At 33.8% G+C, this 27,550-nt stretch overlaps 4 protein-coding genes across 10 annotated transcripts in view; 3 read left to right on the top strand and 1 right to left on the bottom strand.

Moving 5' to 3' along the window:
* LOC102608706 (uncharacterized) overlaps window positions 1-27,550 on the top strand; it is a 79,244-nt gene that overhangs the window by 10,985 nt on the left and 40,709 nt on the right. The gene's annotated exons all lie outside the window — the stretch shown is intronic.
* LOC102621819 (uncharacterized) overlaps window positions 1-27,550 on the top strand; it is a 67,768-nt gene that overhangs the window by 17,105 nt on the left and 23,113 nt on the right. The window contains exons 6-9 of one of the 6 annotated variants that reach the window (XR_008051115.1): window positions 2,793-2,947; window positions 3,046-3,125; window positions 3,857-3,910; window positions 4,007-4,166. The exons of 1 other annotated variant lie outside the window; for it this stretch is intronic. The gene's annotated coding sequence lies outside the window, so the exon portion shown is untranslated. Of the gene's footprint in view, window positions 1-2,792; window positions 2,948-3,045; window positions 3,126-3,856; window positions 3,911-4,006; window positions 4,167-27,550 lie in introns of those variants that run through there. 4 more of the 6 variants (XR_008051117.1, XR_008051119.1, XR_008051116.1 and 1 more) reach the window with 4 other exon arrangements.
* On the bottom strand, window positions 1,323-4,143 carry LOC112497050 (prohibitin-1, mitochondrial-like). Of its 2 annotated transcripts, none has more exons than XR_008051120.1 (2): window positions 4,015-4,143; window positions 1,323-1,698 (listed from the first exon to the last, which is right to left on the bottom strand). XR_008051120.1 is itself a non-coding variant. In XM_025094465.2 (2 exons), the coding sequence occupies exons 1-2, from the start codon at window positions 1,862-1,864 to the stop codon at window positions 1,510-1,512; spliced, it is 225 nt and encodes a 74-aa protein (XP_024950233.1). In that variant the 5' UTR covers window positions 1,865-1,960; the 3' UTR covers window positions 1,323-1,509. The 2 variants fall into 2 exon arrangements, 1 of the variants encoding a protein (XP_024950233.1); XM_025094465.2 differs by lacking the exon at window positions 4,015-4,143 and adding an exon at window positions 1,829-1,960.
* On the top strand, window positions 7,383-12,771 carry LOC102623244 (uncharacterized). The gene is made up of 9 exons (XM_052432390.1): window positions 7,383-7,851; window positions 7,939-8,125; window positions 8,239-8,372; window positions 9,107-9,219; window positions 9,910-10,159; window positions 11,636-11,806; window positions 12,040-12,119; window positions 12,248-12,297; window positions 12,510-12,771. Exons 1-9 carry the CDS (start codon window positions 7,447-7,449, stop codon window positions 12,644-12,646), a joined length of 1,527 nt encoding a protein of 508 aa, XP_052288350.1. The 5' UTR covers window positions 7,383-7,446; the 3' UTR covers window positions 12,647-12,771.

The raw sequence follows: 27,550 nt of genomic DNA, 5'->3' as shown, positions 1-27,550 counted from the left end.
CTTAAAATATAACGTAGACCTAAATTAATTAATTAAGCTTTATTTATGTGAGACTGACTCTTATATAATAAATGTGTGTAAATAAATAGTCACGCTCCGAAATGGTGGTCCCATGTCCGTAGATGAAAAAACAATGTTACGGCCAGTTAATCTTTTCAATTTAACTGAAGTTATCGAGCAGCGCCAGCAAGTGTATGGCGTCCCTCCTCGACCTAACTGGATTACAACTTATTATGGAGGACACGCAAGGCAATTTTTTTTAATAACTTAAATATTTCCTCTTGCTTTAAAATTATTCAGCTTATAATTAATTTCGCATTGTTGCATTTTTATGAAAAATTGCAGGATATAAAACTGACTCTACAAAGATTTACTGGCAACATTATTTTCTCCAATGGACTCAGAGATCCTTACAGTGCCGGCGGGTAATCAAAGAAATAAATAAATAGCTCACATAATATGAAACTTTTTTCAATGTTATATGTATCTGTGTGTGTATATATATGTATTGTCTCTGACAAGTGCAATCTCATACTGTAGGGTGTTGAAAAACATATCAGATAGTATTATCGCGCTTCCTACCGTCAACGGTAAGCTCTTAACGATTAATACTATACTTACATAGTTGAGATATATAGTTTATATCTTATTTGTCATATCACCAATCATTATCTATTATTTTTTAAGCAATGATGATTGATTTTGTTTTTTCTGGTTAAAGTGAAGTGCTTATAATTTAATATGTATAAGAGATGCCACATCACCACATATACAAATAGTTTGTATCCAATATTGAGACATGCTACTGAAATTAGAAATAGTTAAAAGAAACAATGGGATTGCGGAAATTCAAGCTACAGTGAAGTGGAATTGGAGTTCATGGCTGAGAATATATACGGTTTGTAAATTGTAAATCACGCATGACGGACCATCGGATCCCGGTTATCATTTGTACAATTGTCCTTAATTTTCTGACAAATGCAATGAACCGATCCCTTTGTTTTGTTTTTGTTTTTCAATCTAAGTTAGAACCGTCCTGTAAAACTCTAGTAGCATTAGGTGAAAATTTTATATAGATATATAGACAACACTTGAAAATCATATATAAAAACGTATATAATTAATTTCTGATAAAACAATATAATTTATCAATCACCAAAGTAATTTCATCTCCAACACCATCCATGAAATCACAAATACACCATCCAACTCAATTTATACGAAGACCTTTTACGACTGTTTGTGACTATATCGTTATTCTTATGTTACACACAGCACAATGTTCAAGAATAAACCCCACAACCACAATTTAACATTGCGAATAAAAGTATAAAACAAAAATGAAGATTATAAAATTTATTTTAATTTAGAATTCAATGAAACTATTACTTTATTAAAATTCAACAAAAAGAAAAACTAAATACTTAAATATCTGTAAATATTTTCTCAAAATTCCAATTAGAACAAGTTTAGGCTCATGTAATATCCAACCTACATGACTGGCTGTTCTCACTGGCTGTTATCCAACTTCATTTCCTGATGGTTCAGCAACAGTTCATCTGCATTCAAGTAAACCTTGTTGGACGACTTCGAGATAGTCTGAGCAATTTCTCTAGCTGCTTCAATCTTCCTCAGTGTAATAAATGCTGGGTTTTTGGCAATGGCTTGACCAATCAGCTGAGCACTGGTGGCTTCTCCCTGGTAACCAGACAGAAGAAAGTGTCATCAGCCATGGAGAGAATATATGCATAAACATACATAAATATGAGGAAGAAAATTTGGGAAAACAAAGACAAAGCCCAATCAGAATCAAACCCATGAACATTACCGATAAAAGATATTCCTCTGTCATAAACAATATCATTTCTTGGCTTTTGAGAAGTTTGATGTGCTATTGTGTTACCTCATAATCAAATTGACAGATGTTGAAAAAGATGCATGGTGGTTTGTGCAGGAAGCAAGTGAAACATGCTACGAAACCATAATGAAGTCATGGGCAGAGATAGAAAAGGTTGCTTCTAAGCCTGATGGTCTCTCAATCCTCAGCAAGAAATTCAGAACTTGCAGGTAATAGACCAAAGTTCTTACTGTTTTTTTATGTATATCCTTTTGGTTTCTCATAATCATTAATATACATGTAGGGCAACGTTTCTCTTATAGTATATTTATGTGTCCTTTGCATTGTTTTTGAAAATTAATTTGTCAAATATTTCTCATTGGTTTACTGATCCTGATGAATTTCGGAAAAGAAAAAAAAAGACATGCTATGTTAACATGCTCTGTGGTGGCATTGATGGGGCAGCTTTAGGCACTGATAATGATATTCTTAGCAAAATATTTGCTGGGGTACGTTGTTGCTTCAAAAGGAAATAAGACATGCTATGTTAATCCACCAATCGATGAATCTGAAACCACAGTGGGATATAGGTGGCAGGTAATTTACATTCCAAAACATCACAATATTCTTACATTCTTTTAATTTAGGAGAAAATTGCCTGTGATACATTGACAAATGACAACACAACCTCCAAAATAATGATGATTATGGTTCATTTTTGTCATTATTAAATTATGGTTATAACAAGCATTAGTGATAACTTCAAGAACAAGAACAGGTATACTTGAAGGTCAAACAAGATTTAAATATGATCACACACCCTTTGGATCGATGAAGAAAATGAAGTCATTATATATCCATTTGCATGTGTGATAGAAACTTAACCACGTACCAAATTTTGATCGTAACATATGACAACATTATAATGAGTGGTGTGTTTTTTAATTTTAATTAGAGATGTAGCGAGATGGTGATGCCCATAGGCATTGACAATACTAAAATGTTCCCACCTGATCCTTTTGATCTAAGCAACTACATCGACGACTGCAAGAATTGTATGGTGTTTCTTCTCCTCGGCCTCACTGGGTCACTACTTATTATGGAGGCTATGTAAGGGTCTTATGAACCGTTTTTAAAATTTACTTGTAAATTAAGTATATATTTCTGATTTCGGGACATTTACAAGGCATTTCCAATCATAAATGCAGGATATTAAATTGATTCTCCAAAGATTTGCTAGCAACATTATTTTCTCAAACGGGCTCAGAGATCCTTATAGCAGTGGCGGGTAATTAACGTATAAGTTATTTTATTTTAAATAGTGTTATATACTTATATGTTTGTATGTATGTATTTTTTTTTATTTGTTTGTGCCATTTTCCCTTTTAAAGTGAGGATGCCCTCACTAAAGGATAATCATCTAGGGTCAAAGCTCATTCCTATCATTAAACTATTGACATCCCTGCCATTGCTTTTTGTTGCTTTTAACTTGTTTTTACAATATTACCATCTTACAATATTATTTCTTTTTATTTAGACATTAATAAAAAAAATTAAATTATCAATTTAACGTAAAAATAAAATGAAAACAAAAGAATATATATTAGTTTCTGTGAAAGATCCAAAAAAAGTTAATATTGTAAAAAAATTAAATTACCGTTTTTTTGGGCATTAATAAGAAATTAAAATATTAACTCCTAAGCAAAGTGTTCTATATATATATATATTCTTTTTGTTTCTATTTTATTTTTCGATTAAATTAGCAATTTAAAATTTTTTATTAATGTAAAAAAACACTATTGTAAGAGTATAATATTATAAAAGTAAGCCAAAAGAAATAAAAAGTGAGGCATGTGTGTCAATAATTTAACTGCAGCGATCTTTTGAGGTACTTTTAAAAAAATATAAGGACTAAACGGTTGGTAACCTCAAAATATAGGGACTAAACGAGCTTACCATAATTATAAGTGTATATGTATAAATTATGGCTAATAATAAAGCATGTTATATATATCGTAGGGTATTGGAGGATGCATTAGAAAGCGTAGTTGCCATTCACACGGCAAATGGAAGGTGATGCATATTTGAAATGATATTTACATATATATTCAAAATTATGTACATAAATATCGATTTGTTACTGATACAAAGTTATTGTATAATTTGCAGGTTCTCACTGCCAGGATATTCTTAGAGCAAACCAAGACAGTGATCCAGATTGGTTGGTCATGCAGCGCAAGGCTGAAGTAGAGATCATTGAAGGATGGATATCTAAGTACTATGCTGATCTTAAAGCAGTCCAATAATAGAAACTGTACTCAAAACAAAAGGAAAGACTAAAAGGAAATAATATATAAACGATTTAAGTTCATTGTTAATTTGAAAATTTATGCAATGATCAACAGATATGTCTTAAGAGAAGAATAATTTGAACTATGGAAGTAACGAGATATACATATTTTAGGCAATTCTTTACATCATACGGACCAATTGAACAATTAAATATTAGTTCAAACCCAAAGGACCAAAGTGTAATATACTTACCCTTATCTAGTTCAATCGATCTTCACATTATTATATAGATCTTTTAATAAAATGTTTGCATTACTACGTCCAATGTTGGTCTATAGATTCCTTGAAAAATACATCAGAAGCTAAAATCTAGAAGGCCAGCCGGCCACCGAGGAATGACTAATGAGGATTGTGGGGCATCAATGTATAAACTCATTAATTTGCTTCTGTAATTTAGCTTGTAATTCTAGACATTTCTGTAACTTATTGGCTTCTCATATTTCTCTCTTTTGAGTTGGTATTCTTGGATCAAATTATAAAAAAGCAGAAAGAAAAGTCAAATATTGTGATTTCTTCTACGAAGTGTACAGTTACTAACTTCCAAGGTACCGGTCTTTATGAATGTGATTTGCTCATACGACTTAGAAAAAGCTTGACTTAGAAAAATTATTTTTTAGTTTAACACGACTTCTCATTAAAAAAACACAAATAATGTGTAATGTACTAGTGAAGAATACAAATGTAAAATAAGTTGATTTAAAATAGAGTTGGACTATTGGCACTCCTCCGAAATTCTTTTAAAACTCCCTTTTCAATTATACTAAACTTAATGTCAAAATTACCCTTATTTCTAAATAAACACATTTAATTTGTGAATCTTCTAATATTTTTTTTCTCGCTCCCCACAAATAATTTTTATCGGTGATAAACTTCTTGATAAAAATCAATAAATAAAATAAATTATCTCTAAGATTATAATGTAAAAAGTCAGTTAATTTTATCAGAATGCGTTTTATTTATTATCAATAGACTGTCTTATTAATTGAAGAAAATTTAAGAAAACAAAATTACTTGTGTGAATGTGATAGCTGAGAAAATACAAAAATTTTTCTTTCTTTTTCTTTTTTTTTTAAAGAGAGAAAATACAAAAGTTTGAAGTGAGATAGAATAGATGTGAGATGTATTAGAGTATTTTTCCTAAAATTTATTTATAATAGAAGAGGGGTTTTAAAAGAATTATGGAGAAGTGCCAATAGTCCAACTCTTTAAAATATTGTGCACAACTCTTCATAATATTTTATCACGCGTTTATGTATAATAGTTTACGCTTAAAATTTAATTAGTTTTATATTCTAACTCCAGGGACGGACCCAAAACTTTATATTACACTGGGCTAAATTAAAAAATTTATATTTTGAAGTGAATATAATTATTCATAAGTAAAGAAAAGTTCATCAAATAAGGGGGACACGAAAAACCCTATAAATATGTACTTTAAATAAAAATAATTGTACAAAAAGACTAGAAAACAAAAGATAATTCAAATATAAAAATACTATTTTTTAATTATGGAATATAACATTGCAACATATATTAACATCTAATTATATAAGAATTAATAAATCAATTAAGAATTTCAATTTAGAATAAATCAATACAAGCAATTATAATCAATTAAAAATTACAAATAGAACTTTATATTTGAAAAGTACTTAATTACCAAGCTTAAATAAATTAAACAATTAAAAGTTATTCATCTTTATAAATTATAAAAATATTAGTCGTCAAGAGTTTCAATAATAAACTAAACTCTAACCTAGTAAAAATGTATTTGTGTGGCGTTATTTATTTGCCAGACACTTTGACTCTCTTTAAAAAATCAGATCAAAATACTCAAATTTTGTTTTCTAACTTATTTTATTAGTTAATGTAACTAATAAATAAAATCTCAACATTCAGATAAAAATTTTTATGAAATTGTTAATAATTTTTATTATATATGTTTTTAGTATTTTTAATACTAGTGACAATGTTATATTAAATTGACATACTTTTCTAAATTAAAATTTTTAAAAACAAATTAAAGTAGTAATAACATTTTAGACCCCTAATGTTTTCAATCTATTCAATAAATATATAATTTAATCATTTTATAAAATAAGTAATTAATTTCAGTTGGAAAAAAATATAATTGAATTAGGGATATATTTAAAAATAAAATAAAAACTCTATTGTTTTATGAAATTTGATGAAAACCTAAAGGTAACTTAATTAGTGACTTATATAAAAGTAAAGTAAAAACTCTATTCTTATATAAAATTAATCAAAAGACAAGGGGTTTGAATATTTTTTCTAGGGTTGTAGGTCCGCCATTGTATAACTCAATAACTACTAATTGTATGTTTTAAAAACATTAATAAAAAGTTTAGCTCAACATTAAATTTAATTCCCTAGAACAAACTTCGGTGTGTTGCATCCATATGCTTAACTCATAAGTTTGGCCAGATATTTGTAAGAGGTCAATTAAGAAGATAAGCAGTGAAAGGAATCACTTGTTGCTGCTTCTGCTTGCTTTTCTCTATCTCAAAATAATAGCATACAAATTAATCTTATATTTAGTCTAAGTTGGTAAAATTAGCTATACTGTATGTTAGCAGTTCACAATAGCAATAATGATTAACGAATCTAATAAACTAAGAGATTGTTTGTTAAATGTTTGAAGTCTAAAATTTTATTAATTTCAGACGTTTCTAAAATATGCTTATTTATCTTTTGAAACTTATGTCTGATTTTTAGACATTCACATCTGAATAAAAAAAGTAATTTTTGGTGACTTTTATCTAAAGGGAAAAAGATATGAATGACAAGCAAATCTTATATTCCAAAAATATCTTTGTAATATAACTTATTTCCTAAACTATAAAATCTAATCCTCTTTTTTTTGTTTTAATTTACAAGAACATAAATGTTAAATAATTAAGTTTAAGATTTTTCTTATTGTAAAAATAAATAAGATACCACTTATATTCAGATATTAGAAAAGAAAAACAAACATGTCATTCAAATTTTCGTAATCAGACCTATTCAGATCTTAAAAAAATTCAGACACATTTAGATTTCAGATAAAAAAACAAACGCTACCTAAGAATCCATTTTATAAAAGGATGTACCAGCAGCAAACTTCCAACCACCAATTAATTGAATTAAAAAACAAAAGCTAACTAAGAATCCATTTTATAAAAGGATGTACCAGCAGCAAACTTCCAACCACCAATTAATTGAAGCTCACTAATATTCTTTTATCAAGTTCCAATACCATGCACTCTTCAATTGCTTCATTTCAATGGCTCCTATACATTTTCACGGTAATTTCCTCACTCCAAGTTTCTGCCACAAGGTTTAACATTCCAAGGCTTAGTCCAACCAGAGGAACAATTTTACAAAACCCAGAAATTCTTTCAGCAATAATTTCCGAAGATTTCCAAACATTTTACTACAACCAGACACTTGATCACTTCAACTACAGGCCTGAAAGCTACTCAACTTTCCAACAAAGATACGTTATCAATTTCAAGTACTGGGGTGGCGGTGCAGGTGCTGATGCGAATGCACCAATCTTTGTATATCTCGGTAATGAAGGGCCCTTAGACGGTGATATTTCTATCATCGGTTTCTTAACTGATAACGCCGCTCGATTCAATGCTCTCCTAGTATATATTGAGGTATCATAATACAGATAGTTTTAATTTGATATGCTCGAATTAATGAATTAATTGTTTCTTATAGTGAATCAATTTATTTATCTCCAGCATAGATACTATGGGAAATCAATTCCATTTGGGTCAAGAGAAGAAGCCTTGAAAAATGCAAGCACTCTTGGCTATTTCAACTCTGAACAAGCTATAACGGACTATGCAGAAATTCTCTTGTATATAAAGGAAAAATTTAATGCTAGGCATTCTCCGGTGATCGTCATCGGGGGATCATATGGAGGAAGTAAGTTGGCTAGCCATGCATCATCTTCTGATTCTTGAGACGAAAAATATAAGATGAACGCTATTAACGGTTTTTTATTGATTAGTTTTTTTTAACCTTTTTTTCCCCCCCAGTGCTCGCTACATGGTTTCGTCTAAAATATCCGCATGTCGCCCTTGGAGCCTTGGCCTCCTCAGCTCCAATTCTGTATTTTGATGACATCACGCCACAAAATGGATATTATTCTATTGTCACCAGGGACTTTAGAGTAATATATACTTGAAAAGTTTGATGTGCTATTCTGTTACCTCATAATCAAATTGATAGATGTTGAAAAAATGCATGCTGGTTTGTAGGCTTGGCAATTTAGCTTGACCTTATTTTTGGCTCGATTGATCCGATCCTAATTTTTAGGGCTTTGACCTGAATTTTTGAGGTTAGGGTCGGGTTAGGGTCAAAATTTTCAGGCCCGAACAAATTCCGAGTTAGGGTCGGACTTAAAGCCGACCTGACCCTATTAAATAAATAAATAAATTGTGTGTTTTTATGAGTTTTTATTTGTATAAGACATGAGTTTTTTATTTTTTATTTTTTATGTTGGGTTGTTAAATTGAGTTGTGTTTGGATAAAATGGTTGTGGAATTACATTGTGTGTTTTTAATTTAATTGCATTTTGTGTTTTACATGTTAGATTTTGGAATTGATTTGTGTGTAGGGTTGAAATGGTTGTGGAATTGGTTGAAATGGTTGTGGAAAGTGGAATTGAATTGTGTTTGAAATGGTTGAGGAATTGTCGAATTGGTTGAAATGGTGGTGGAAAATGAGAGAGTTAACTATTTCGGTAGGGTCGGATTGGGCCCGACCCGATGTTGACCCGTCTAACTAAATAGTGTTCGAATTTTTTTTAGGGTCAGGTTTCAAGTTTTTTTTGATTGGGTTGGGTAGGGCTTGGCCAAGCCCGAGCCCGACCCGACATTTTACCATTCCTAGTGGTTTGTGCAGGAAGCAAGTGAGACTTGCTACGAAACCATAATGAAGTCATGGGCAGAGATAGAAAAGGTTGCTTCTAAGCCTGATGGTCTCTCAATCCTCAGCAAGAAATTCAGAACTTGCAAGTAATATACCAAAGTTCTTCTGTCTTTTTATGTATATCCTTTTGGTTTCTTATAATCATTAATACACATGTAGGGCAACGTTTCTCTTATAGTATATTTGTGCGTCCTTTGCTTTGTTTTTGAAAATTAATTTGTCTAATATCTCTCATTGGTTTTCTGATACTGATGAATTTCGGAAAAGGAAAAAAAAATGAAAAACTTTTCTGGTGGGGAAAATAGTTAAAAAACCCCCCCTGTAATCTCAGTAAATTAATCATTTCTCTCACCATGTTTTCAAATTTATCAAAACCTCCTGCTGTTAAACAGATTTTGTTGTCCTTCAATTTTTTTTTAAATTATTTTTAATACTGTTTTACTCCTGATTTGCTAAACCTACTATTGAGCAACAAAAATTTGTAGAAGCATATGAGTAAAAGACACTAAAATGTTGAAAGTAACAATAATAATTTATTTTAATATTGTTCGAAGATTTTGATGGGTTTTGAAACTCATGCCAGGAAAAATGATTAAATTTTGACAAAAAATCGGGGTCGATAATTTTCCTTATTCCAGTTTGAACCAAGTTAATATCATTGAGTTTCTGTAAGCAACATATATCTCAGTTTAGCAGCTAATTAAACACCAATGTCGGCACCTGATAATTTTCATGTACTTAATTTTGTTTACTCTCTTGTTCTATTGGATTACTAGGCCATTGAAAGATTTATACGAGCTGGAAGACTACTTGGAGTTGGTGTATGCGGATGCGGCTCAATATAATCAGCCACCAAAGTATCCAGTTAACATGCTCTGTGGTGGCATTGATGGAGTAGCTTTAGGCATTGATAATGATATTCTTAGCAAAATATTTGCTGGGGTTGTTGCTTACGAAGGAAATATGTCATGCTTTGTTAATCCACCCACTATTGAAACTGAAACCACCGTAGGATGGAGATGGCAGGTAATTTATTTACATTAATTCTCATTACACGTCACCTTCAATATTAATTCTTACCTATGTACTATTTATTGATTTATTATTGTTGTTATTTTTGTATAATTGGATAGGCATAACAAATGGCAATGATACATTGACAAGATAATCGGCCACCGCGTGACAACGTTAAATTCTGTTATTAATTATTAAATTGTGAGAATGACAAGAATTGACATTAACAAGAACGAAACACCATAGAGTCAGTCAAACAATATTGTGTACCACGAGGACTCATGATACATGCCTTTGAATTTTCAAAATGGAGAATGGCACTTTCATTTGCTTTTATTTACTTGAATTTTTGATAAATTTTTAATATCTCGTTTAGTTTGCCCCTGTTGTGAATAGCTAGACAATGTTAAAAAATAGGATCAGGATTCTCTCATGATCTGATCATATCCTGAGTAAATAATTTCATTTTGATTGGTAATTAATAAATAAAAAAGTAAAAGAAGTTGAATCTTACTCATACATTATTACTAAATGATACATGACAAAAGATATTTAAAAACTCAGTAGAGGATCATATTCCCAAAAAGTAAATGTATAATTCCTTGTACAAGTTGATTATTTGTGATGAAGCATATAGGTCTAGCTTCCGTGATAATTAAGGAGTCTCTTTACTGAAGTTTAGGTCTTGGGTTCTCACTTTAATGGGTGTATTAAAAAAATAAGGGAAATTTACAATCGTCCACCTGTTTATTTTGCCTTTTTAAAAAATACACAAACATTTTTTTTTTCAGCGCGCCACCTGAAGTTTGCTTTTTGTTGCATTCGTCCACTTCCGTCTAATTTCCATTAGTGGGTTTAACGGAATGTTAACGAAATGACCTTTCTACCCCTCAAAATTACAATTTAACCCAAAATAAATAGAAATTGGAGATAAATTGGATGGATTTAATTTTTTTCAAAGGTGGATGCTAGAAATTGGAGGAAAATAGTGTTTGTTGCTTGCTAAATTTAGAAAATTTGTATTTATTTTTTTGAAAGAGAAAAAGTAAATACAAATTTTCTAAATCTAGCAAGCAACAAACACTATTTTTCTAAATTTAGTAACAAACATTATTTTCCTCCAATTTCTAGCATCCACCTTTGAAAAAAATTAAATCCATCCAATTTATCTCCAATTTCTATTTATTTTGGGTTAAATTGTAATTTTGAGGGGTAAAAAGGTCATTCCGTTAAATTCACTAACGGAAATTAGACGGAAGTGGACGAATGCAACAAAAAGCAAACTTCAGGTGGCGCGCTGAAAAAAAATGTTTATGTATTTTTGAAAAAAGCAAAACAAACAGGTGAACGGTTGTAAATTTCCAAAAAAATAATAATAATTATTTGAGATCACCTTTTTACTGTTGTATTTTTTTTTCTTTTTTCTTATAAGAAACTTAAACGTATGCTAATTAATTGTTGATCATAATTAATGAGAATATTGACCAGTGTGTATTTAAATATCTGACATGCAGCGAGATGGTGATACCCATTGGCACTGACAATACTACAATGTTCCAACCTGCTCCTTTCAATCTGAGCAGCTTCATTGACGGGTGCGAGAGCTTGTATGGCGTCTCCCCGCGGCCTCATTGGGTCACTACTTACTATGGAGGTTATGTAAGTTATTATTAAAAAAAAATAGTGCATGTGATGATCAAATCTAAAATTAGAGAGTTCTTGATTGTGATCATTTCACCAAAACGGGGGGGTGTCTATTTATTTTTAACAGTTCAAGGCAATTTGGAGACTAGTTAATGACTTCTTGTTTTCAAATTATTTATCTTCTAATTTTGGAACATTTATGTGATAGGTAACAATATATTATAATCCTATTTCAAAAATTATTGCAGGATATAAAACTGATTCTCCAAAGATTTGCTAGCAACATTATTTTCTCCAATGGACTCAGAGATCCTTACAGCAGTGGCGGGTAACAAATTTTAAAATAATAATAATTAGCTTATAAAGAAATTAAATTTCTTCCTGTAATTATATATAAAAATTAGTTATGAATTATGACTAGCTCTCTTGATACTATCTATATTTTTTACTTTTTAGAGTATTGGAGAACATATCAGATAGTGTCGTCGCCATTCCTACCATCAATGGTAAGTGATCTATAACTCAATCAACATTCATATTTATGCAGGAAATGGTAATTAAGTTTTTAAAAATTATTTTCAAATTTACACAATTTAAGTAGAATAGACTAAAGGCTACAAAAAAAGATATATGTTTCACTAGTTACAGGCGTATGCCCTTAAAATACTGGGGCGGGTGAGTTGTTACTGAGAGAAAATTAATATTAATTATTTTGCAGGCTCTCACTGCTTGGATATTCTTGGAGCCAAAGAAAGCAGTGATCCCGACTGGTTGGTCACGCAACGTGAGACTGAAATAGAGATCATTGAAGGATGGATATCTAAGTACTATGCTGATCTCAAAGCAATCAAATAATTGAAACTGCTGTCAAAGGAAATAATTTATGACCCCCGCAGTCTCTATCATTTGAGAAATAATAATCATCTGTTACCATATATGTATGGGTCCGCTTATAATAAAGTGGCTGTATCGCTGTTGAAGTGGTTGTACAATTCATTTCCCGTACATTTTTTCATGTATCCAATTAATTAAATTAATTGGGACAAATAGACAGCCACAACAATAGGCCGATTATTAGTTGCCAACTCCTCCATGGGCTACATGGAAGATCCATTTAGATTTAGGACGATGATATTCGAACCCATCTAAATATATACTCTTTCGCACCACTTTTTTAAAAAATATTTTTTTGAGTGGTGTTATTGGTACGCTTCTAATTTCCTATTAAAACCCTTGCCTATAGTACCCTATTAGACCCTACTTGTATTCATAAGTTTACCATTATATAAAATTACATAAGAAAACAAGTTGATTCTTATTAAACCCCTTCATCGTTTCAAATTCCCTAATTTGACAATTGAAAATCTGCAAGTTTATATGCTCCCCAATTGTTATAGAACCTCTTTATGATTCCAAAACTTTCTTATTTATCTGAAAATAGAATATCAAAAATAAACAATTGGGAAAAAAAATAAAGAAATTCTTTCATTTTGCTGGTATCAGTCGGCGTTGATTTGGGAGAAATAGATAGTGGCAGCAAAAAATGCTTAAAATCCAGCAACATTCTTCCTTTAATTTTTTAATTTCATTTTATTGTTATGGCGAGTAACGAAGCTTTACTTTCATTTCCAAGCTTACTATAAAGGGGGGAAAAAGCGGAAAATCAAGAGTATACCAAGTTGCAAATTTCAATTTGTTCATCGGGAGTTGACGAGGGAGCGAGCTCAAATTGCAAGAGAAAAAATGAGATATGAAGAGAGAGAAGAGCTGAAAACTTTTTTGAGATCGCCATACTTTTCTAGAGATGGTTAGTCATAAACACACTTAATTTGCCCTCTAACATTAAAATCAATAGCTTTAGAAGTTTTATAACTTTTCAAATTACACGTTGAGAACAGTTTCAATACCTCTATCAAAATGTTGCAATCATATTGAAAGGGTAAATATAGAGCCTTTACTAAATTCTCGATATTAGGAAATTGATGGGTGAAGCAGACATGTAACTAAAGTTAAATTGAGAAATAATGAGACAACCGAGTTACACAGGACACCAGAAATTACGTGGTTCGGCTTTTATCCTACGTCCACGGGTGAAAACAAAAGGAAAATATTTTACTAATGAAAAGGAGTTACAAGTATTATAGTATTTTAGCTCACTTCCCAAAACCCCAATACACCCAAACTCTCAAAATACTAAAACAAGAGCTTATAATTTCAAGCTCTCTAAACTCTCTCTAAATATAAGAAAAACTCTTCTCAAAATTGGATAAGCAAATGAGGGAATGAACCCCTCTATTTATAGCTAAAATCTTGGCTACTATTCACGTATTTATTTATTTTTTATTTTTCAAAATTCAAAGTTCAAAGTTTGAATATCTAGAATTTTGAATTTGATATTCAAAGTTTGAATATCTAGAAGAGACACCAATCTTGACATTCTCCCACTTGGAGATTTGATTGAGAACCAATCAATCTCCACACTATCCTTTCTGCTTCGCTATTGTCATTTTGCTTACGTCTCTGCTAGGTTACAAGAGGATCTACTCCAGATAAACTTGTCGGCATTGATCGGCTTGGTTAAAACATCTGTTAGGTTTTCCTTGGTATGAACATTTTGCAAATCGACACTTCCATCTTACACTACTTCTCAAACGAAGTGATACTGTACCCTATGTGCTTTTTCCTGGAATGAAAGGCCGGATTCCTTGCAATATGCAAGACACTCTAACTGTCACAAAACACAAGAATTTTTTGTTGTTTGTGTCCGAGCTCCTCTAATAACCTTTGTATCCAAATAGCTTCCTTGCAAGCTTGTGTAGCTGCCATGTACTCTGCTTCTGTTGTAGATAGAGCCACAACAGTCTGCAGTTTTGAAACTCTGCTTACAGTTGCTCCCGCAAGTGTAAACACATAGCCAGTAGTGGATTTCCTTTTATCAAGGTCTCCTGCAAAATCTGAATCCACATAGCCCCTAACAATAAACTCTGATCCTCTATAACATAATGCAACATCTAAGGTTCGTTTGATGTATTTCAAAATCCTCTTCACAGTTATCCAATGCTCTCCACCAGGATTCCTCATGTATCGATTGATTGCTCCCACTGCTTGTGCAATGTCTGGTCTAGTACATATCATAGCGAATATCAAACTTCCCATTGTTGATGCATATGGTACTCGAGACATTTCCTTCCTCTCTACTCATTGCTAGGACACATACTTGAGGATAACTTGAAATTAACAGGAAGTGGGGTAGAAATTGGCTTACAATCGTGCGTGTTGAAGCGTCGCAAGATTTTCTTCAAGTAGTTCTCCTAAAAAAGTCAAATCTTGCTGTTATTTTTGTCTCGGTGAATTTGCATCCCTAAAATCTTGTTTGCTGGTCCCAAGTCCTTCATTTCAAACTCCCTAGCCAACTGTGCCTTCAATTCTTGGATTTGATCTTTGTTGGGGCCTGCCAATATGTCATCCACATACAACAGCAAAATAATGAAATCATTATCTTCAAACCTCTTGTAATATGCATAATGGTTTGAACTGAGTCTATTGTATCCAAGGCTCATGATGAATGAATCAAATCTCTTATACCAACACCTCGGTGCCTGTTTGAGACCGTATAGAGATTTGTTCAACCTGCAAACCAAGTTCTCCTTTTCAGCAAAACCTTTTGGTTGGAGCATATAAATTTCTTCTTCAAGTTCTCCATTAACAAATGCAGTTTTCACATCTAACTGTTCTAGATGCAGGTCAAATGTAGCACACATTGCCAATACTACTCTGATTGTTGTGAGTCAAACCACCGGAGAAAATATCGCGTTGAAGTCAATTCCTTCTTTTTGAGCATATCCTTTTACCACCAATCTTGCACGATACCGCTCCACTTGGTCATTACCATCACGTTTGATCTTGTAAACCCATTTGTTTCCAATAGCTTTTCTTTCATGTGGTAATGGTACAAGTTCCCATGTCTTATTCTTGTGTAGAGCTTCAATTTCTTCCTATATTGTTGTCATCCACAAAGCAACATCTGAACTTTCTAAAGTTTCATAGAAAGTTGATGGCTTTTCATCTTCTGTTAGAAGACAATATGCAACATTGATCTCTGTGACATACTCCGATTGCCACGCTGGAGGTCGTTTCTCACGAGTTGACCGACGAACTTCTGGAGCCTTGGACTCGACTAGTACTTGTTACTCGTGCTCTTGTGCTGCTTCAGAAGAATCTGAATCTTCTGGATTATTTTCCATATATACCAGCACAGTCTCTGACTTTTCTTTTACAGTGCTATCATCCTCATCTCTCCTTTACAGTTGATCTTCTACAAAGATAACATCTCTGTTAATGATAATCTTGTGGGCAGTGGGGTCCCACAGACGATACCTCTTTACTCCATCAGCATATCCCAAGAAGATACATCTTCTAGATTTTGAATCCAACTTTGTTCTTTCTTGGGCATTGTACATCACGTACACAGGACATCCAAATGCATGTAGGTATGAGTAATCAACTGGCTTTCCAGTCCACATCTCCATCACCGTCTTCAGCCCAATTGCTGTAGATGGCGACCGATTTACTATATAACAAGCAGTTTTGGCTGCTTCTGCCCAGAATGAATTGGGTAGACCAGCAGTTCTCAACATAGCTCTTATCTTTTCTGTAAGAGTCTTGTTCATCCGCTCTACCACTCCATTTTGTTGAGGAGTGTATGTGTTGGTTAATTTTATAATCAAATGCTACTGATGCCAATGTGCAAATATACACAACAAGTAATAAAGTGATGAATATTCAAGATCGTCTCCACATGGATTGATGTCACTTGAAATACTACATCAATCACAATAGTGCAATATAACTTAAGTCAGAAGTTAACAAACGTAAAGTAGGTTCTATCGAAATTGATGATTGTGAGAGAATAAAGTAAAACAATACCGTAATGAAATAAACTAAATTAGATGTGTCTAAAATCCAATTGAGACTATGGTAGTTGAATGATCAAACTCTCTTTATGGGTTGACTGTTTTTCATCAAGTTAACACCAGTTGTTACGGCAATTGCTGCAGCACTGAGCAGAATTAATCTGCATCCTCAGCTGTCGCGTATTGGAACTCTCATACCCTTAAATATATTAGCAATGACCAGTTGCTAATCTACTTATGATATGGCCTTATGACCCCTTAGTCTCTCCACCCTACAAGGTAAGCACCTATGTCTAGTGTGTCACAAATCTTAACTTCAAGTATAGCTCTTATGGGAATCAAGATAACTTAATTCAGGAAACTTAAATTAAGATCAAGTAATACTCTAATAATATCCGTTAAGACATGTCTTTTTGCGGCTCTATCTTAACTTGAACCATTAAAAGGGTGGTCAACCGAAATAACAATTATATTAATAATAACTACTAGAGTAAAATGCTACAGCAATGACATAACAACACATAAGAACAGTCAAGAACCCATTAGATTATTTGTCACTCAACTACAAGCAAATCTAGTTCATATTTTGAATGAGAAAAATAAACATTAATATATTGTTCATGGGATACATCAGAACAGTCAAAGAAAGAAGAAAGATATAAGTTGAGAACAACAAAAAGCAAATCCAAATAACTCTGCAGGATTTCTCAATGTTGCTGAAGTCGTCCTCTTCAATTATGATCTTCTTCTCATTTTTTCTCTAATATTCTCGATGATAATTCCCCTGCCGTCCTCTTATGTGGTGCGCCCCCTCCTTTTATACTCCAAACTGGGGTAAAATAATAGTCTGTGGGTGTGCATGAGTTAAATTAGGAAACATGTAGATTGTAATTCTGCAGCTGACCCACGCTTAAGTTTTCTCCCTCAGTGCTCTCGGATTGCTACAGCAATGGTTGCTCTAATAACAGCTACAACACTGCACTGTTCCCGATTGTACTTTACTTCTTTTGCAGCCATCTTCTTTCCACCTCTTGTTAGTCTAATGTCTCAGTATCCCTTCATGAATTAAGAATTTCTGAAAACCTACAATTATGCATATGTTTTGAGCACAAATTACTTTGATTCCAGCAAAACTTATTAAAACTCAACTAAAATGAATGTTTATGCAAAATATAACCAAAATGTAATAAAAACACCTCATTTGCTCTCTAAATGATCTTGATTTAAGTCTAAAATTGATGTAATAACTCTCATTTCATATAGTTATCACACCCCCAAACTTAAACATTTACTTATCCTTAAGTAATGACAACATACTAATACTTCACACAAACAATCATGCAATACAACTTTAGCTCTTTTATCATATTTGCAAGGATTCTTCCACCTTCAGATCACAATCCCAGTCATGCAAAATGACCATAGTAAATCAGTTTTAGACTTAAGCTTCCTTCTGTCCATAGTGTGTGTGTGCTACTTTGATTGAATTCCAGAAATGTTATAACCTCACAAAGAGATTACATGTAATTCAACAGTAACAGAATTTCCTTCATATATGGGGTAGCATAAATTTCACATACTCAAATTGTGCTGATTTTAAGATTGAAAACTTAAGAGTATTCAACCTCCTCACTGCAACATTTATTTTTCATGTGAATGTCAATCAATTGTAATGATGACACTCAATTACTCAAACCATGCACAGATAAGAGTTGATGTAGCAATATCTATAATATAATCCTATCTAGAGATATCTTTTACTCAAGGCTGAACATGAGGCTCATGAACAGACCTGGCTACTCAATGTCCTAGACAGAAGACTTTCTTGTATTATTGTCTTTTTTTTTATAACATAAAATGCTACAACATTGCTCATAACTCTTGTTACCTTTGAACACAAGTCTGCATATGGGATACATACTCAGATCTGGTTACTCAGCAACTTGAGCCATTGGAACAGAGTTTATTTCATAGATAGCACAATTAATCAAACTCGCTTTTCCCCCAAACTTAAGATCTTTTCTATTCTTTTGGTTATGCTCTAGCAGTCTCATACAATTCCACTAAAGTTTTTATGTAAGGACAAAATTTCACTCTCCATCTATTATTGTCTCTACTCGGCATTCTTATAATCACCCTTTTTAACACTCAATTTATCTTCATTAGGATTCCAAATCTATACACAAATATTAAATATCAGAGCTTCACATGACCCATATATAAACACATATCCAAAACACCCAAATATACATCCCCCCCCCCCCAAACTTAAAGGTGCTGTGTCCTCACAAGCATACATAGCGAAGTCACACAATTTGACAAGGACATGGAGGAATACATTAAAAAATACCACACAAATTGAAAACATAATGTAAGCAATTTTTTTTTCAGAATGAAATAAATTGACTAGCAAGAAAGGAATACTTCCATGTGGTTTGTATTGCTGCAACATGACAGAATGACATTAACGCTTCTTGGATGCACTGCGCAGCTTACCCTTTGGTGAAACTTGTGGGGAAGTAGCTGACAACGTCTTTGGCTTTTTCTTCACTGGGCTGGTGAGAGGAGTTGCGGCTGGGGTAGCTTGCGTGGTTGATACCGATTTGGTCCGTTTTGGTTCTGTCGAGGCTGCTGTGATAGTGCCTATAGAAGTACTGCCCTTTCTTTTGCTGGATTCTCGCGGACTAGTACGAACAGGTTGGCTAGGAGTTTGCAGTGGAGGAGTTGGGATTGATGCATTAGCTACTTGTCCCTCAGCTGTGATGGCGACAATGATGTCAAGTAGCTGCGCGGCTTCTGCGGGTGTATGCGTAACTCTGGTTGCTGTAGCAGCTAGCTCTTCATCAACTTGCTCAATTTGATCCTCAGAGGCTGGAGGGGTCGCTATTTTTTCCTTGCCCTTTCTCGAAAGGACTGGAATGGGGGGCTCCTTTTCAGGTTCCTCCTCTTTCTCTTCTTAGTTAATGTGCCTTTTTCTGGTTTTGGAAGGGGTCCTGACTGAGGGTTCTTCACGTTCTTTCTCAGGTTGATCAAATGGTTCAGCATCTTTTGATTCTACCTCTGCTTGTGGTTTGGCTGCAGCTTCTGCTTATGGTTCATCTGTGGCGGTGGCTTCTTCACTGGCTTATGCTAGAGCACTTGTGGTGTTGGTGTCAAAATTATATTGATGGAGCAATGATTCAGGGAAATTCCAATGGGTGCTTTTCATGTAAAGAGCAAATTGGTGGAGTTGGTTGTCCAGGTGTTGTAGATAGCTCCAAAACCGATTGTTTTCCCTCTGCTGAGCCTCAGCACATTGAGTTATACTGGTGCTTAGCACCTGGATTGTTTGTTCTAAACCAATAGCTCGTCTTGCTCCTGTTACAGTAGCTGGTTCAGTTGTCGTTCCAGCACTCTCACCAGCAATTCTCTCAATGGTGTGTGCAGTAAGGGCACCATCATTCTTGACATGTTCATCTTTTGCGTCAAGACAAACACTGGATTCTACACAGATGCTGGTGATGAGTGATGGGAATAGCAAGGCAGCAGCTTTGTGATTCTTTACGGCACAATCTCTGATTTCTTTTTCAATGATGCTTCCCACATCTATGAGAAGCCCTCGAACAATGGCATATAACAACACCAACATTTCTTGTAAAACCGTAGTAGTGTAAGTGGTTGGCATAAGCCTCGATTTCAAAAATTCCACCCACACCTTAGCAATAGGTTTCAAATCTATCCTATTAACTATGAGCCCTTCCTCATTAGCCAATGATGCCTCTTTTATTGTAAGAGTTGTGAAGATGGTGTTTCATCTTTTCGGGGTCAATTTATCAAGCAACTTGGCATACTCACAATTAATTTCAGCAGGTAAATTATAAAAAATATTTATAACTCGGGAGTCTAATGGAACAAGTGTGTTTCTTACCTAAATGTTGTGCTAACCAGGGCTTACCAAGTTGGCGTAAAATTCTTTGACTACTGGTAGCACAGGATCTCGAGGGTGGTTGCAAAACTCTAGCCACCCACGCTTTGCTGCAGCATTGTGTATTGTTTGCACAATTCCGGTGAGTTGTTCTGGAAATTGAAACATTTTTTCTTCCAGAATCTTACACGGCTCAATGAATTCTTCATATTTTTCTTCGGCGTGGTAACTCTGGAAGCGTTAAGGATCTTTGAGGCGGCTGGCTGTTTTCTTATACCTTGGCATTGCTATAGCAGTAATAATTTAAAGGTAATGTCCCTGAGAGTAAAATGAGAAGATGAGGATAATAATTATTAAAATTGTGCTTGCGAAGGAGAGGGGGAATAGTGTCGTAGGTCATTACGCATAGTAATTCCCTTTTATAGTTGAATTTACATGAAGATAAATTCGGTAAATAAGGATAAATTAGGGAAGGAAATATTTTGAATATAATGAGTATATCCCATAAACATAGGCCAGCGAAATTAAGGCATTAATTTCGGAGATTTTTTTTTCAATTATTATCTAAATCCATGCATCCATCTATCATGATTTATCTCCAACGGTAAGTGAGAAGCTCCAATTTTTAATTTACTGTAACGGTAATATTGGTTGCTGCAGCACCCCTTTGCTTGCTCTAGCAACGGTTACATACTCCACTCCAATAGCCTCTAACACGTGGCTTGCCTTTACTCTCTGTCACCATATAACCTCACTTGTCAATATGGAATTCAATTGCCACACATACTTCCCACAAAAACTAAAACCAATTCTAAAAATAATTAAAAATAAAGATATCAAATGATAGCAAGAGTAACGAGTTCAATAATGTGAAAGGATAAAACTAAATAGCTAGAATTGAAGAACAAAATTAAATAAAATAGAAGAGAGGAAGAGCCTTCAACAAAACCAAAGAGGGTCAAGCTTGGTTTGAGGTGGCTGTCTCTACAATGGGTTGCCTCCCATTGAGCGCTTGATTTACGGTCCTTCAGCCTGACCTTCTTTCACTACTCAGTAGCTGGGTTCTTTAAGGAGTAAACCTCATTTGAACAATCTGCCGTTGGGTGTATGTAATGCTTAACCCTGTGTCCATTAACTTTAAATTCTTGACCTGTTTGTTCATCTAGAAGATCAACAGCCCCATGAGGATAAAATTTTTAAAGTTTAAAAGGTCCAGACCATCGTGATTTTAGCTTCCCTGGAAATAATCTTAGTATTGTATTATGGAGCAGCACTGATTGACTAGGGCTGAATTGCTTGTTTTGAATATGCTTGTTGTGCCAGTGTTTTGTCCTCTCTTTATAGATTCTTGCATTTTCATATGAGAATAACTGTAATTCATCAAGCTCACAAAGTTGAAGCTTCATTTGCTCTGCTGCAGCATGAATATCCTAATTTAATTACTTCAGTGCCCAGTGTGCTTTATGCTCTAGCTCTAGTGGCAAGTGACAAGTCTTCCCATAAACAATTCGGTAAGGAGACATGCCAAGTGGAGTTTTGTATACTGGTCTGTAGGCCCATAGGGAGTTATGTAATCGCAAAGACCAATCATTCCTTGTTGGGTTCACCACTTTTTTTAAGATCTTTTTAATTTCTCTGCTTCTACCCACTTGGAGACATAATCCACAACAACAAGGATATATAAGTTCCCAAAGGATGGTGGAAAAGGTCTCATGAAATCTATTTCCCAGACATAAAAAACTTCCACTTCCAGAATGTTGGTTAATGGCATTTCATATCTTTTAGTTATGTTCCCTATCATTTGACACATGTCACAACATTTAACAAATTCATAAGCATATTTAAAAATAGTAGGCCAGTAATAACCTGATTGCGGAACTTTAACAGCTGTTCTGTGACCACCAAAATGTCCTCTATATGCTGCAGCATGACATGGCTCCAATGTATGGGGAATTTCTCCTTCTGAAGCACATCTTCGTATTACTTGATCTGAGCACAACTTATATAAATGTGGGTCATCCCACTGATAACTTCTAACATCATGAAGAAATTTCTTTTTCTCCTGAAACTTTAGCTCAGGTGGGAGCAACCCACTTACTAAGTAGTTAGCAAAATCTGCATACCATGGAGATCTTGACTGCTGCAACATCTGTGCTTGTTGTACTACCAACAGCTGTTCATCAGGAAAAGTTTCAGTGATGTCCCTCCTTATCAATGTACTTGTGTCTGCTTCCAACTGCGACAAGTGGTCTGCTACTTGATTCTCAGTCCCATTTCTGTCTTTAATTTCTAGATCAAATTCCTGAAGCAATAAGATCCATCTGATTAATCTTGGTTTGACATCTTTATTTGAAATTAAGTATTTGATGGCTGCATGGTCTGTGTATACAGTCACTTTAGTACCCATTAAGTAAGCTCTGAATTTATCAAAGGCAAATACTACTGCTAGCAACTCTTTCTATGTAGTGGTGTAATTGATTTGAGTTTGAGTAAGAGTTTTGCTTGCATAGTATATGTAACTATAGCCAATGGCTCGTGGGCCGTGCCCAAAAAAAGCCCACCAACTTTCTTTTTTTTAGCGTGCTTAGCGTGCTTTATTCAAACCCACATGCCTGACGTGCTTTTTTAAGCCCACCAACATAATAATAATAATATTCACAATCATAATCATATTAATTTTTATTAAGAGAGCAATTAACATTTTATTATTAGTTTATCACAATTTCACAGCTATATATTTTATTTCACAATAATCAATCATAATTCATAACACAACAATACATAAATTTAATTAAATTTAATTCCGTAGATCATAATAATAATTAATTAAAATTAAAAATACAATCCTCGAATAATCATTATAATAATTAATTTCTAGATGAACATCGGTCAAGATTGTCATAAGAGACATTAGACTCTTTGTTGTGTTTGAAAGATTGGAAAGATGCTGAACACCGAGTACAACAAGATTGGAAAAATGCTTTAATTAAACAAATTGAGAGTTTGAATGTTGATCAAGATGAAGTGGATCCAGATTATGCAGAGTATTGAACATTGAAGCCACTTCTAAAGACTAGAGATTTTTTTTTCTTGTAACTTTTTGAAACAATTTTTATTAGTGAGAAGGTTGTAAATTTGCAAATGATAGATGGTTCAGTAAGTGCCAACCTAGTTGGGATGTACTGTTAACTGTAGTGATGCAAATTACACCTAATTTTATTTGAATTACTAATATTATAATTGTACTTTAATTTCATTTAATGAAAATTTAATTTTTAATTTATCATAATTTTTCTTGTGTATAAAATAGAAAATATTTCATTCACAAATGAAACGTATCTCTATTAAATATTAACTAAGTTATGATTTAATATTAATATGAAAAATATTTCATATGAAAAAATTTTATTATTAATTTTGCAAAAAAAATTTATTTTTTATTTATAATTTATAATTTATAAATTTATGATATTTATAACCTTATTTATTAAAATCATGATATTTAATTATTTACTTATTCATTTAATAAATTATAAACATAAATAAATAATTAAATAAATATCATAACAAAATTAAATATCATAAATAACATTATTCATTTAATAAATATCATAAATAAAATTATGATATTTATAATTTTATTTATTAAAATCATGATATTTATAATTTTATTTATTAAAATCATGATATTTACTTATTCATTTAATTAATTATAAACATAAAAGATTAGAATATTTATTTAAACTAAGATTTAATGATTTAAATTAATTTTTAAAAGTCTATGCTAAAAAATATATTAAAACATTTAATTTCAAGATATTGTACTTTAATTTCATAACATTTTATATTTATTTTTTGTGAAAAAAATTTACTTAGATATATTTTGGCCCACGTGCTATTAATGGCTCACGGGCCGCATGCTAGCCCACTAATGAACCGTTCTTATTACGTGCTTTTTCGCGTGCCGTGCTTTGGCCCATCTCTAATCGTGCCGTGCTTTAAGGCCCGCGTGTCTAAAATTCTAGGCCCGGCACGGCCCACGTGCATGCTGTGTCGTGCCTCGTGCCTCACCGAAACGTGCTCGTGCTGTGCCGTGCCGTGCCCGTGCTGTGCCGTGCCTTTCATTAGCTATCATTGTTATCCCTCCCTTCTTTGGAACACATTGGACTAGGCTTACCAACGAACTGTTTGATATTGGATATATGATTCCAGCATCCAACCATTTGATGATTTTCTTTTTCACCACTTCTTTTATAATAGGGTTTAACCTTCTCTGATACTCCACCGAATTGTTGTGGCAATCTTCTAACAGAATTTTATGCATGCATATTGATGGGCTTATCCCCTTGATGCCTGCCATGGTCCATCCAATTGCTCTTCTGTATCTTCCAAGCATATCTACTAGACTCTACTCTTGACCTACATTCAAGGTAGATGAAATGATTACAGGGAGTGTGTTGTTTTGACCAAGATAAATATATTTCAAATGTGAGGGTAACAATTTTAATTCAAGACTAGGAGATGATTCAATATATGGTAGAATTATTTTTACTTCCATGTCTGAAAGATTCAGATGCTCAATCAACCTGTTATGTCTATCAGATTGCTTTCCTTCCTTCAAATCTATCTGGTTTGCTGCAACATCTTCTTTTTCAAAACCTTCAAAGGTGGTAGCTTTATTGATCTCATTACTGCAGCATATGTCAATTATGTCCGCTACAACAAAATCCACAACACTTAAGAAATTGCAATCTTCTAATTCATCAGGGTTCTTCATAGCCTCTAATACATTAAATGTGACTTGCTGATCATTCACTCTCATGGTGAGCTCTTATTTCTGCACATTTATCAGAGTCTTCCTAGTTGCTAGGAAAGGTCTTCCAAGTATAATGGGTACCTCTTTATCAGCTTCAAAGTCTAGTACAATGAAGTCTACTGGGAAGATGAATTTGTCAACCTTCACCAGTACATCCTCAATTTTTCCTTCAAGATATGCATGAGATCTGTCAGCTAATTGCAGAGTGACTGTTGTTGGTCTGCATTCCCCTACTCTCAGCTGCTTAATTATAGACAATGGCATCAGAATAATACTGGCTCCCAAGTCACAAAGTGCTCTGTCACTGTACCAAGTTCCTATAGAACAAGGTATTGTAAAACTTCCTGGGTCCTTCACTTTTATAGGAATCTTACTTTGGAGCATATGACTACTTTCCTGTATTAAAGCAACAATTTCAAATTCTCTCAGTCTTCTCTTTCGTGCCAATATGTCTTTTAGAAATTTCACATAATTAGGCATTTGCTTTAAAGCTTCCAGAAAAGGCATGTTAATGTGTAATTGCTTCAGCACTTCTAGGAATTTGCTGAACTGCTTGTCTTGGTTTTACTTCTGAAATCTTTGTGGGAAATGGGGTAGATGTCTAAACTGCTGGGTAGCTTCAAGAGGTGCCAAACTCTGCTTGTTTGATTTGTTGTAAGTCGTGGTTACTGGTGTTGCAACTTCTTTTTCAGCATGTACTGGTTGAGTTCCTTTTGTAGTTGCTGTAGCTTGGCCCTTATAACCAATGTCTTGATGGTTAGGTTGTTGTAACATGCTTCCATCTTGAGGTGGTTCTTGTGAGGAATTAAATTACATCCCCCTTTTAGTCACATCAACAGAGATATCAACATTCTTTCTAGATCTCAAATTAATTACTTTGCAGTGTTCTTTGCCCTCTCTTCTAAGGTCTTCTGTGTTGCTAGGTAAGCTTCCTTGAGTCCTGCTACTAATTGCTGTGGCAAGTTGTCCCATTTGGTTTTCCAGGTTCCTCAAGGATACAACTTGACTCTGCACAATTGCTTCATTCTTTGCAATGTATTCCTTAATCAGTGCTTCCAGTGAAGTGGTTGGATCCTAACTGATATGTTTTTGCCCTTGACTCTGCTGATGAAAACCAAGTGGTTGAGTGTTCCTATTTTGTCCATTTAATGCTGGAGCATTTTGATTCTGACTGCTCCATGAAAAATTTGAGTGTTGTTTCCATTCAGGGTTGTAAGTATTTGAATATGGGTTGTTTTGAAGCTGTCGATTGAAATTACCCACATAGTTTACTGATGCTGGATTTCCAGGACAATTATCAAAGTCATGTTCTTCACCACAGTATACACAAGAAAGTTCAGCAACTTGCTTTACTACTGCTGGAGCAGACGTCATGGTTTTTACCATGTTAGTCAATGAGGTTACTTGCGCTGATAAGATTGTAATTGCATCTATATTATGTACCCCTGCTGTTCCTCTTGCTACTAGTTGCCTGGTTGATGGCCACTGATAATTATTATTGGCAATTCTCTCCAGAATTTCATAAGCTTCAGTGTAAGATTTGGATAACAGAGCTCTATTTGCTGAAGCATCCACCATTAATCTTGTACTCGGATTCAATCCATTATAGAAAGTTTCCAATTGAATGCAACAAGGAATGCCATGATGAGGACATCTTCTGAGCAGTTCTTTGAATCTTTTCCAAGCCTCATACAAACTCTCATCTTAACATGGAGATGAGGATCTTCATTTGGTAATCCATTGAATTGACCTACTGTTTGCAACATTTGAAACATCACTGGCTTTAATTCAAAGTTTGTGACTTTTACTTCAGGTCTGATTATCCCAGGGTGTACAACTTGAGGAGTTAACACGGTATAATCTCTAATAGCTCTGTCCATGTCATCAGCCATGTAAATAATGTTGTTGTTGCCTGGCTGTCTCTGGTTAGCATGTTCATTCTGCTTTTCTTGAACGTTGACTATAGGGGTGGGCAAAATATCCGACCCGACCCGATCCGATCCGAAAAATTTCGGGTTCGGATCGGATCGGGTGGTGAACAAAACCCGATCGGGTGAAATTGTCTCAACCCGATCGGATCATGATCGGATCGGGTGAAACCCGATCCGATCCGAAAACCCGATCGG

Source organism: Citrus sinensis, chromosome 8 (assembly GCF_022201045.2).
Source record: "Citrus sinensis cultivar Valencia sweet orange chromosome 8, DVS_A1.0, whole genome shotgun sequence".
NCBI lineage: Eukaryota > Viridiplantae > Streptophyta > Magnoliopsida > Sapindales > Rutaceae > Citrus > Citrus sinensis.
Note: the sequence above shows the minus strand (reverse complement) of the source record. Positions and strands in the feature narration are given on the sequence as shown.

Coding starts and splice junctions, on each gene's coding strand:
- LOC112497050 (XM_025094465.2), bottom strand. CDS start 1,864: ATGATATTGTTTATGACAGAGGAATATCTTTTATCG. Junction 1,699..1,828: donor CAGAGGAATATCTTTTATCG/GTAATGTTCATG, acceptor TCTGGTTACCAG/GGAGAAGCCACCAGTGCTCA.
- LOC102623244 (XM_052432390.1), top strand. CDS start 7,447: ATGCACTCTTCAATTGCTTCATTTCAATGGCTCCTATACATTTTCACG. Junction 8,373..9,106: donor TTGTCACCAGGGACTTTAGA/GTAATATATACT, acceptor TGGTTTGTGCAG/GAAGCAAGTGAGACTTGCTA. Junction 10,160..11,635: donor CCGTAGGATGGAGATGGCAG/GTAATTTATTTA, acceptor AATATTGACCAG/TGTGTATTTAAATATCTGAC.